General features: G+C 40.0%; 2 protein-coding genes across 2 annotated transcripts in view; one reads left to right on the top strand and one right to left on the bottom strand.

The window, feature by feature from the left end:
- The window catches only part of LOC124257218, a 56,794-nt gene extending 56,129 nt beyond the window's left edge, over positions 1-665 (bottom strand). Inside the window, exon 1 of the mRNA XM_046691233.1 lies at positions 98-665. Coding sequence (XP_046547189.1) covers positions 98-509 — 412 coding nt within the window. The 5' untranslated portion in view covers positions 510-665. The remainder of the gene's footprint in view (positions 1-97) is intronic.
- The window catches only part of LOC124257222 (adhesive plaque matrix protein 2-like), a 136,972-nt gene that overhangs the window by 78,169 nt on the left and 46,654 nt on the right, over positions 1-12,149 (top strand). The window lies entirely within an intron of this gene.

The raw sequence follows: 12,149 nt of genomic DNA on the forward strand, positions 1-12,149 counted from the left end.
ATTCTCTCCCTTATGTTTCATTCCTCCCTTATGTTTCATTCCTCCCTTATGTTTTATTTCCCTTATGTTTTATTATCTCCATTATGTTTGTTTCTACCTTTGCAGACCTTCTGTACCAGACTGAGGGTAATATTGTTGAGTTCACTAAAAGAGCTGATATTCTTGACATTGGCGTTAGATGAGGCAATGTCTCTCAGTTCTGATATTCTGATACTTGAACCGATTCCAATTGCAAACATCTCAATGCCGATCGCCTTAGCAGCTGTAGCTTCCTGAGCAGTTCTCTCGGGATAACGTGACCGTCCGTCGGTGATGACGATGCCTACTTTGGGAACGCCAGGACGACTCTCATTCCTCATAATCTCGGTCATTTTGGCGATTCCAAGGTGCGTGTTTGTCCCTTCCTGGGGGTGTTCAAACTGGTTTATCTGGGTCTGCAGCTGGGACCGGTTGGTGCTGAGGTGTGCTACGTCAGATACAGACGAACTGTACACCACGGCACCAAACATTTGACCTTCCTCTCCAAGGTTCAGCCAGTTTGTCAACTGAATAAGGGAATCCTTCAGAAGGATAAATTCGTCATCTAAGATGCTGTCAGAGCCATCTACAACGGCTACGACATCCAACAGGTGCGCGCAGTCTGAAACAGAAGTATGTGTTCAAAAGGGTTTCCAAACATTAGTTCAATTTTCATTTTAAACGTTTTATAAGTTTTAAGTGACCAAACCGACATTGTTTATTCTTTTCCCGTTATGCCTTCGAATACTCTAATTTGGTAAAATCATATGGTAACATGAAGCTTCCAGATGAATAAACGCATCAACAAGGGACAAATGACCAAACATAAGCTTGTTTGGACTTTTACTGAGCCCAAGCCTCCAAAGTTTTCGGATTTTAATACACAATCACAAGTCGCAGGCAATGCGACCCAGATAAATAAATTTGAAAAGCACCTGATTCGAAAATCGACTTCTGCAATATTTCTTAGCTGGCTTAACGCCACGTAAAGTAAACCGCCTTTTATGACGGTATTATGTTTGTAATCAAGTCTGGACCAGACAACACCGTGCAAATTATTAAATTGAAATTGATGAGATGATGTAATGTATGTATATTTCAGTCTCACTCTGGCCAGACACTGTGTGAACACCGAGAGCGAGGACAATCACCGCGAACCAGTTCACTCTGTCCACATTCATGATGAGACTGAAAACAAAACGCGTTTGCGTCCGTGAGTCGAATGACGTATCCAGTGATGTTTCTCTAAATTCATAGTATGTCTGATGAATGTGAGACGAAAACAGTCCATATTGTACAAGTGTACATAAACCTTTGAGGATCAGTGCAGTAAGACCACCCTAATCTTGTCGAATGTGGGCTGAAAACAATTTAAAAGCATTTCTTTCAAATAGTCAAAGACAAGCCAGTGACTCTACAGTTATTAGAAATTGATAGAACAACTCGGAATTTTCAAGAAGCCGCACGTTATAAATCTGTGCCATATGCAAATTGTATGTATTTCTGTATGAGGCTGCTGTTAGGCTGAGTGACTGAGTTTTTCCGTCACATTGGCAACATTTCAGCCATGTCCTGACGACAGAAAGTCATGACGACAGAAAGTCACAGTTCTTCTTTATAGAAATCTGTCGTCGAAGGACAGAATAACAACTATAATATGACAAAAAATATTTGATACGTTTTAAAATGCTAAATTATTATTCAACACAGTATAGAATTGGGCTATCGATCGCCATCAACCACAATTAAGCCAACATACTGGCGACCATTATTAATGCTTGTATAGGGCCCGAAAGTAGGTTACGGCACTTCGCGAAACCTTAGTACTTCTGGTGACAAACGACGTTTCATACCTTTTCAAATGGTCGCATGATTGTCAGTTGACAATAAGGAACCGATAATCCTTGCAGGAATAACAAATTCCCGATCTAACCATCCCCAAATTAGTCAACGATTAGGACTGTCAACAGCTGTGACAGCCAGGCATAGTTGTACACTTGGTCCGGTCTAGTAGAGTATTTGGGGGTCGCGCAATTTGGAACCAGAACTAGTTCTCCAATATACGCTTGTCACCGGAAATCTGGTATCGTAAGTAAGCTGGGCCCCGTCCCACATATCGCAAGTTCGCGCGCGCAAAGGGAGCCAGGAACCAGCTTAGTACCGGAAGTAGCGCCTAGCGAGATTTACAGGCCCAATATAGTGAAACATTGGAGTAGGTGAGCAAGTTACACAATCCAGATACACAAGTTTGTGTTAACACCTACCGTCCTATTGAGAAGAGTCTGTAGTGCCCGCAGTTGTAGTTATTCGACGAAGTTGGCTGTCAACGAATACAGTTATACTTTCTTGAAACCTGTCTTTGAAGGACAGTAAAACAACTATATTATGATAAAATATACTACACTAGCTTCAGATCATTTTAAAATATCAAATTACTATACCATAACACAATAAAGAATGCATTTAAGAAGAAGAAGGGTTTATTTTGTATAAAGGCCATACGACCCATCGTACAAGGTGGTACAATAGTGATTTTGGTTACCATTTTCATACAACAACGCTAACAGGAGCAGAATCAACATGTTCTATGAACTTGACAAAATTATTTATGATGTTATTGTCGGATGATGTACATATGCTGCGGAGTGAATGATAATATCCATGGACCGTTTTCGGAATGTAACGCCGACGCATATCCTCATAGCATTTAAAAATATAGACAATATGGATTTCATCCTCAATACTTTTACAGTGTTTACATAACACAATATCATCATTGCAGGAGGCAGTACCTCTTCTAATATATTTGATACCTAGTGCATTACACCCTGATCGAAATAATGTGAACAGACGCTTGCACTTATTACCTATGTTCAATGATAAATATTTTTCACAGGTCAACAGAGATTTATGGGACTTATAGAAAGACAGCGAAGGAACATCTAGGGACAAATGCCACTCTTGCATAGAGCAGTTGTTAATTCTTTAAGTAAACATATATAGAAACATTTTTGTATCACCGACATATTGTGAAACCCGAGCAGTACCAAAGCCAAGATAAAATAACAAATCACTGACATGCCGAGCCCATGTGGGACGTTTCCTGAATTCAACAGATAATACAAATTGATAACATTGATATGGATATCTACTTTGATGCATTCTTAATAATCTTAGCCAGTATTTAATACATTTGACATAATAAACATTGCTTAAGGGTGCCCTCCCACATTCCCCATATGCAACAGCATTAGATGATCTGTAACTAGTCTCAAGTAAAAATTTGCAAAATTTTCGATAGACAATTTCAATCCTTTCTGTCTTTTTAAAAAACCCATATCTCAGCACAATATGTTCGAATTGGTACAATCTTTTTATCAAAAATATAAAATCCTTCTGAGAGTGACATATCATATCGTCTTATAAATGACTTGATCGGTCACAGTGCCTTATTAGCTTGATCAGATAATGATTTACATGCCCTAGTCCAAATCAATTTGGGAGTTATCATAAGTCCTAGATATTTATAAATATTGACAGTTTCCATTCGAATGCCATTATAGAAACATTTTTCGTGTTTGGACAAGGGTCCACCCATTTTAAAAACAATTATTTTCCTCTTATCAGTATTAATATCCATGCCCCATTTATGGGAATACATATGTAGGGCGTCAAGGCGGCGCTGTAATCTAACAACAGTATCAGCTATCAAAACCAAATCATCTGCAAATAACAGAGCAATAATATTCAACATATTTTCGGAAATAAATATACCATCATCAAACTTATTTCCTAAGGTCAATACAAGCTCATTAATATATAAAGAAAATAATACCGGACTAAGGGCACAGCCTTGCCGAACCCCACAGGCGCTATCAAAATATTCAGTTAATTTCTTAACATACTCATAGGTTACAGTGGCCTTGACATTAGTATACATATTTTTAATCAACTTGAAAATTTTTCCATGGATCCCATTTTGCAAAAGAACATACAGCAATTTAACCTATTCACCATGTCAAAGGCCTTGCGAAAATCTATGAATGCAATACATACTAGCCACATAAAGAAACTGTGCATTGTCAAAATAGTATCCCAGTTGATAAGTACGATAACAATGTCAAAGGTACATGTAAACTTTAATGGAGGATCATGAGACCATAACAAGTCGGGAGAATTCCAATTGAAAAGTCAATCACAGTCACGAGTCCACAAGCGGGACAGGGGTCAAACGACCATGTCACAGCTCAATAACGGGTATGTCCACCATCGGCATTGAGAACAGCAGTGCATCGACGACGCATAGAGCCTATCAAACGTGCAAGGAAGGCTTGTTGGATGTCACGCAAGATTCTCTCAAGTTCTGTTGCAAGGTCAAGGACGTTATCTGGCGGATGAGGAAGACGGCGTAGACGTCGATCCATCTCGTCCCAAACATGCTCTATCGGGGAGAGATCCGATGAATTTGCGGGCCAGGACAGAAAGTCAACGTTGTGGTGTTGCAAGAAATCCATAGCAACCCTTGCCGTATGAGGGCGGGCATTGTCCTGTTGGAATATTAACCCAGGGCCATGACATTGCAGAAAAGGAATTGCCACAGGTCGAAGAATCTGATCCCTGTAGCCCACACCAGTTAAGTTGCCCTGAACAATCACCAAAGGAGTTCTTTGGCGTGCTGTTATTCCACCCCAAATCATCACGGAACCACCACCAAAGCGATTCCTCTCCAAAACACAGGCCTGTGCATAACGTTCTCCCACGCGTCTATAGGCACGTTGACGTCCATCACTATGGGAACTGTTAAACCTGGACTCATCTGTAAAAACAACATTTCTCCACCAAAACAAGGGTCTGCGGACATGATTTCGGCACAACATTCGGCGAGCTTGTCGATGACGTTGTGCAGACGTGAGCCTTGGCATGCTATGCGTTTCAATAGCCGTTTAAATTTTGTTTGAACGATCGCAAGGGCAGGAGTTGTACTTTCCAAAGTGACATTATTGTGTGGCATTCATTTGCTCTGTTTCCCTTTCCCGGAATGCACGTGCAACAACGTATTGCACGTCTCAAGGACGAACCCACTGACGTCACGGAACGTGGCACGTGCATGCATGTTGGATACATGTCACTAATCTCTGAGTTTGAATCCTTATGTGTCTACACGGGTTTGATAAATTTAGATTTTAAATTTTTGTATGCACAGTTTCTTTGTGTGCATAGTATCTTCCCATTCTTATGTGTTAAATACTTCTGAATGATTGTCTGGAGAATAAGATACTGTCCACAGTCGAATGGTCTGTCTTAAATCCACCCTGATATTCTCCAATTATCTCACGAAGTTGCAAAAAAGTACTCCAATCTTTTGTTTAGAATCGAAACAAACATTTTGCTCATTACATTCAGAAGAGAGATCCCCTATAATTATTCGGGTCAGATCTACTACCGTTCTTATGTAGTGGGATAATAATGCCAGTTGGCCAGGAATTTGGCCACAAGCCGGATGAGAGTATCTTGTTGAACAGTAATACTAAATAGGGAACTATTATATGTTCAGAAACTTTGAAAAACTCTGCGGGAATACCATCATCGCCTGGGGATTTGTTACACTTTAGATGTCTGATAGCATTTATTACATCCTGATTTGTCCCCTATACAACATGTGTTAACACCTACTTACTGAGAAGAGTCTGTTGTTTCCGAAGCCCGCAGTTATTTGACGAAGTTGGCTGTTAACGAATATAGTTATACTTTCTTGAAACTCGTCATCGAAGGACAGTATAACTATATTATGACATAATATACTACACTAGCTTGAGATCATTATAGAAAAATAAATGTTTTATGCAACACAATGTAGAATATGTTAACACCTACCTATCGAGAAGAGTCTGTAGTGCCCGAAGTTGCAGTTGTTTGACGAAGTTGCCTGCTACCTGTCTCTTGATAAGTGTGGTGTTGCATCAAAATGTCACATTATATATCACGACCACTCAGTGTCACTCACTCCCTACATGGGCGTGTACCCCGTGGTATCGCCTCCCAAATCCGGGTATCAGTCTACTGAAACGCACCTGTCACCCTCGGTAGCGTCATGATGAAGATCAAATAACCCACTCAAAATCTCTAGAAACATTGTTGGACAAGGTAACTCGTACTAAAACAGCGTTAGTCACGGTGTTTGTTTGTTTCCTTGGTGTCGGTTACTGACAAAGCGAGTTGAAAACTGACAAAAAATATCTACTTCTCAAAAGTCAGCTCTCCCGTCATGTGTAATAACCCATTAGCTCCAGACTTTTATTGTATAATCGAACAAGCTCTTTTCACTACGATTTCAAAGAGCATCATACGACTTTTGTTTAGAAGTTGTTCGATCAAGGTTACAACACTTAAGGCCTTAATAAAGTTTTCAAAACGTTTAATGGTAGACATGTGGAGGACACTTGAAAATTTGCCGTACCTGTGACAAACAATATCACCGATGCAATGCCCCTTTTTGACTTGTACCAGACGTTCCCGATTTTTTCATGTGAACAATTGACTAGACTTTGCATGTGTTTGTGACGGTTGCGCCGTGTGGCAGGATAGGGTCACCTTTCGAGAGCAACTGCTGATGATTCATAAGCACTTGCAGTTCAGATTCCTGCAATCTAGTGAGTGCTTTTAGCAGAGATTTCTTATGGATATGGAAAGGGTGTCGCTTTATTATACTCGTATCGTGTGTCCCAAGAATATTTGGAGTGGTGGGGAGAATTTACAGAAACGTCATAAAATTCGCCATTCGACTCCCTGACTCAAAGGGAGGTGGGATAGCCTAGCGGTCAAAGCGTTCGCTCGTCAAGCCGAAGATTCTCCACATGAGTACAATGTGTGAAGCCTATATGTGGTGTCCCCCACCTTTATATAACTAGAGACCCATGAAGATCCGGGGTAGAATAGGTCTTCAAAAAGCAAAAAGCAAGCTTACCCCTGCATCATGTAAATAACATGTATTGGATTTGTTATTTGTTTGTTTTTATTTCTTGTTTGTTCGTTTTTTGTGTGTTTTGTTTGTATGCATGGTTGTTGTTGGTTTTATTTGTTTTTTGTTGCTGTTGTTGGTTTTGTTGTTTTAGTTGTTTTTTATTTATGTTATGTTTTCTGTTTGTTAGTTTTCTGTTTGTATTTTGGCTTGTTTTTTGCTTACTTGATGGGTTTGTTTTGTTTTTTGTTGTTTTGTTTGCTTATTTTTGGCTTGTTTTGTGTTTGGTTGTTTGGTTTGTTTTGTTTTTGTTGTTTTGGGGTTTTTGTGTGTTTTTTGTTTGTTTGTTATTGTTTTTTGGGAGGGCAACAAACTTTCCAAAATTAATTTCCAAGGGTGTCCATTCTTTCTTCCGTCAGTTTACGTTTTATTGCAAACGGTGATATTGTCATCAAGTCAAAACAAATCGGTCAGTTGATTTCGAAATCATGATGTCCTTTGGTGAACTATATAGTTTTCCTCGTTTGAAGAATGAATTAGAGGAAAATTAATTTCTCTTAGCGGTGAGCAAGCATCAAAGGGCATGTAATCTAGGGGCGCTAGTGGTCCTAGAGGGGTATACAAGGGTGAGATATTTAATGGTTTGACTCCCTCGGCTGTCGTGCAGTACCATACGGGTATCTTTTTCTTCTTCTGCATCATGGATTCAGAAATGGTGGCAAACTTTGACGCCATTTTGTGTAAGCTTGAACAAAACCGTCAAGATTTACAAAATTCGATGGACCATAAAATTTCTAAGTTGAAAAATGAGCTTACCCTGACATCGAAAGACATTAAGAAGCTGAAGGCTGAAACTGAGTATATATGGAGAAAAGAGGGAAACAGAATACAGTTTAGTTTCAATTCGGACGTTTTGGATTGTTTACTCAGATCCGTGAAGGCAGACACTGAGGTGGATGCAGATTCACTTGTGACGGAGGCTATCGAAAAGTTAAAACATAGAAATTAACCTGATCAAAATTGACGATTCCTCCGACGGAGGATGGGAAACTGTGTTGACAATGATTTAGCAGATAATTCTGATGATGACAAGAGGATTGAAAAGGCAGATACTAAAGCTTGTAAAATGATCCGTCAGAGGAGCAAGTTTCGTAGTACACCGTATGCAACAAATCGGTCGAGTCCTACTTCAACAAGTTTGAATCAACCAACCAGCAAGCCCTTTCGTGTCAGAGGTCCCAGGAGTAGGGCCTGCTTCAACTGTGGCGAATTCAGTCATTTTAGACGAGATTGTCCCCACCTCCACAATCACTCCACCAGTCGACAATCCACCAGCACTGCAACGTCGCAGTGATGAGGATTCCTATATGTCAGTTACTAGTAAGTGTTTTGAGAACTGTCATTCAAATCAAACGTGTTTTACTGACGATTTCTTTGAATATGAGCGGGGCATGGCCGAAATAATGGTAAGGGCAGATTAAAATCTTCTGTAGCATTTTGGCGTGATATTGGAGCCTCCCAATTTGTTATTGATCTCATTTTAAACTGTTACAAATTTCCGTTTGTTTCAGCGCCTCCTAGAATGGAGTTGCGCAACAAGAAGTCAGCACTGACACACGAAGACTTCGTGATGAATGCCATTAATGAGTTAGTGAAGAAAGGACGTGTAGTTGAATGTACATCTGCACCTTATGTTGTCAATCCACTGTCACTTTCTATACAATCTTCTGGCAAGAAACGTTTGATTCTAGATCTTTCCATTGTTAACAAATATGTGTTTAGGCAATCCGTGAAATATGAAGATTTGAAGTGTGTACTTGAATACATCAATACCAATGATTGGTTAATCAAGTTTGATAATCATTCTGCATAGCATCATATAGATATATTCCCACCACATACTGATTTTCTGGGCTTTTCCTGGTTAGATTCGTCCGGGAAGCGGCTTTACTACCAATTCCTGGTCCTACCATTTGGTATCACATCTGCTCCTTATGTCTTTACAAAGTCAAGCCTCAGTTGGTAAAGAAGTAGCGTTTTGAAGGCAAGAAAATTGTTTCATTCCTTGATGATGGTATCATGTCAACTTGTTCTGTTACAAGTGCGTTGACAGAAGGGGAGAGTGTTAAGAACGATTTGATTCCATCAGGTTTTGTGCCAAAGGTGGAGAAGTCATTATGGTATCCATTGCAGAGTTTAGAATGGCTCGGTTTCCACATAGATACAACTTCTATGACAATGTCGGTGCCTGAGAGAAAAGTTGTGAAGTTGATGAGCAGTGTTCGGGAGCTATTGAATAATAGGACTGGTTATCACAAAGTTGGAAGTGTGGCATCTGTAGTAGGACAGGTTGTGTCTATGAAACTTGTGCTGGGCTCAGTTTGTCAACTGATGACAAGGTCTCTAAGCGTTGATATTGTGTGTTTGTTCCATCTTGGAACAGTAGGATTCATCTATCTTCGCAGAGTGTGGACGTTTTTGGGAAGACAATATCAAAAGGTTGAACAGCAGGGTTTTAATCACACAATCGCTTGGTTCAACGTTGATTTTCAGTGATGCTAGTGATACAGGGTTTGGTGGTACTGTGTAGAGTTGGCTGGTGCAAAGTCGTAAGGACAGTGGTCAGCAGAGGAGGCTAATCGTAGTTCCACGTGGAGAGAGCTCGAGGCGGTTTATTTGGTTTTGAAAAGTTTCATGCCATCCTTGAAATCGCACAGAATTACTTGGTTTACTGACAGTCAAAATGTTGCATCCATTGTTGAAAAGGGTAGCATGAGACAGCATTTACATGATGTAGTCATGCAGATCTTTGAATTATGTTCTGTCAACCAGATACATTTGACTTTGCAGTGGATTCCTCGTTGTGGGAATCAGGAAGCAGATATGCCGAGTAGAGTGACTGATTACGATGATTGGGCAATTGCCAGGAATGTATTTCAACACACTGATGCCAAATGGGGTCTACATGAAGTGGATAAATTTGCTAGTTTCTACAATACTAAGCTGCTACGGTTCAATTCAATATTTTACAATCCTGATTGTGAGGCTGTTGACTGTTTCGCGGTGGAATGGAGTGACTTGAGTTGGGTTGTTCCTCCTGTGTGTCTCATACCGAGAACAATTAGACATATGTCGGAGTGCGGTGCTAGAGGTACTCTTGTTGTACCAGAGAGGTTTTCTTCCTGTATTGGCCTCTGTTAGCAGTAGGGAATGTGTATATGACACAAGTGAAGGAGTGGATGTATCTGCCCAGAGCTAAGAAATGCTATGTAGCTTCCGGATTGAGAGGTGGGTTGTTTTGAGAGAAAGATTTGCATTTCAATATGTTAGCTTTGTGTGTTGATTTCAGTACATGCTAATTGTTTCATTCTGTTCACAGATGTGTTCACATGTACATATGGAGATGAACTTGGAGAGATGCCGGAGGGTGTTCGTGAGCAAGCGGCTGGTTTGCCATGGTTGTTGTCCCATTGTAGAGCCGACTCTACTACCAGTAAGTACCGGTGTGGGTTTGAGGCATGGAAACGGTGGGCAGATTCATGTTCTATGAGCAATAGGTTACCGATATCACCTTTACATTGTTCTTTGTATCTATTGTCAGTAATTCAGCAAAGTGAATCTTTTGCTGCGGTGCAGACAGCATTTCATAGTATCAGGCATGCACATGTCAGTGTAGGCATTGAACAGATAGTTCTCTGGTTAGAAATGTATTGGAAGCTGCTAAAGGGAAGTTAGCAAAGTGAGTTTCCAAAAAAGAACCAGTTACTATTGAGTTGTTGGAGAAAGTTTATGATGCTAAAATGTGTCAACCCTCTTTGGCTGATTTGAGAATTGTTACAATGTGTTTGCTAGCATATTCGGGTTTTTTTAGGTCAGCAGAACTCTTAAATATTTCCAGATGTGATATTGTTTTTTATGATACTAATATGATGCTCTTTATAGAAAAGTCTAAGACAGATGTGTATAGAGACGGTTCATGGCCCCTCATATGCAAGACAAACTCCAAATTGTGTCCATTATCTTGTTTACTGAAATATCTGGATCATGCTAACATTCCACCGGACCGGAGTCAGATGAGTTTGTCAGTGAAATTTATCCAAGACCAAATCCAGTTACACGTTAAGAAAAGGCAATACTCCAATGTCGTACACGAGGTTACGAGAACTATTTATAGAGATATTCAAGCCGTTTGTCAAGGACATTAAAATGTACGGTTTGCACAGTCTCCGTAGTGGGGAGTGTCTGCTGCAGCAAATAACGGTGTTCAGGACAGAATGTTCAAACGACATGGAAGGTGGAAAAGTGAGAACGCAAAAGATGGATACGTTAAGGATAGTTTGAACAATCGTCTAAAAGTGTCACTATCACTAGGCCTCTGAACACCGACTTTCTTTGAACTTCTTGCTATGCTATGCAAATACAGCCAGTCTAAGTAATTTATGCTGTGTTGGCTGTATACTTGTGGTAGGGGAGTAGGAGAATGCACTTCATTTTCGGACAAGAGCAAGTAATTAAGTTTACGTAAAGGTGCATGTAAGTACCTAGCTTCATTCTCGGGTTCTTCAACTTGGGTTTGTTGAATAAAGAAGCCATTGAATCATGCATCAGCAGTATAACTGGGATGGTCAAAGACATCAGGATAGGGGGACACTGTATATTTGAATGTGTATTCTGTTATATGTTTTTTTCACTTAGCGCCACCATGATTTAGTACCAAAATCGGAATTGATACAGTGATGCCATTGCATTTCTAACTTCAGAATTAACTTGGTTTCGTGCATTTCGGAAGCGCTCCAATCTACTTGTAAAATTCTCATTTTAGCACTTTTATTCATACGATTTGTTTTCCTTATCAGCTTACGCAAGTGGCCATTCACCCAAGAGCAATCCCCTGGTCTAACAACAACCTCTTTATGGGGTATGTACTGATCTATCAAATAAATAGTGAAATAGACGTGTCAATATCAGTGTCGTCAGTAATATTTCCACAATCGGTAGCAGCAATACAATCACTTAAGCCTTCATAATCTGCATAGATATTATGGTATATTATTCGCTTATGAGATTCCTTACGATGCTTTCCAAACTTGATCATTGCATATTGAAGGGAGAACACCTGATTCATGTACAATGCTGTAAACAGAAGCAAAGAATAAGATCAACCAATGTAGTA

Source organism: Haliotis rubra, unplaced genomic scaffold, assembly GCF_003918875.1.
Source record: "Haliotis rubra isolate DU_JTF1 unplaced genomic scaffold, ASM391887v1 Scf652, whole genome shotgun sequence".
Taxonomy (NCBI): domain Eukaryota; kingdom Metazoa; phylum Mollusca; class Gastropoda; order Lepetellida; family Haliotidae; genus Haliotis; species Haliotis rubra.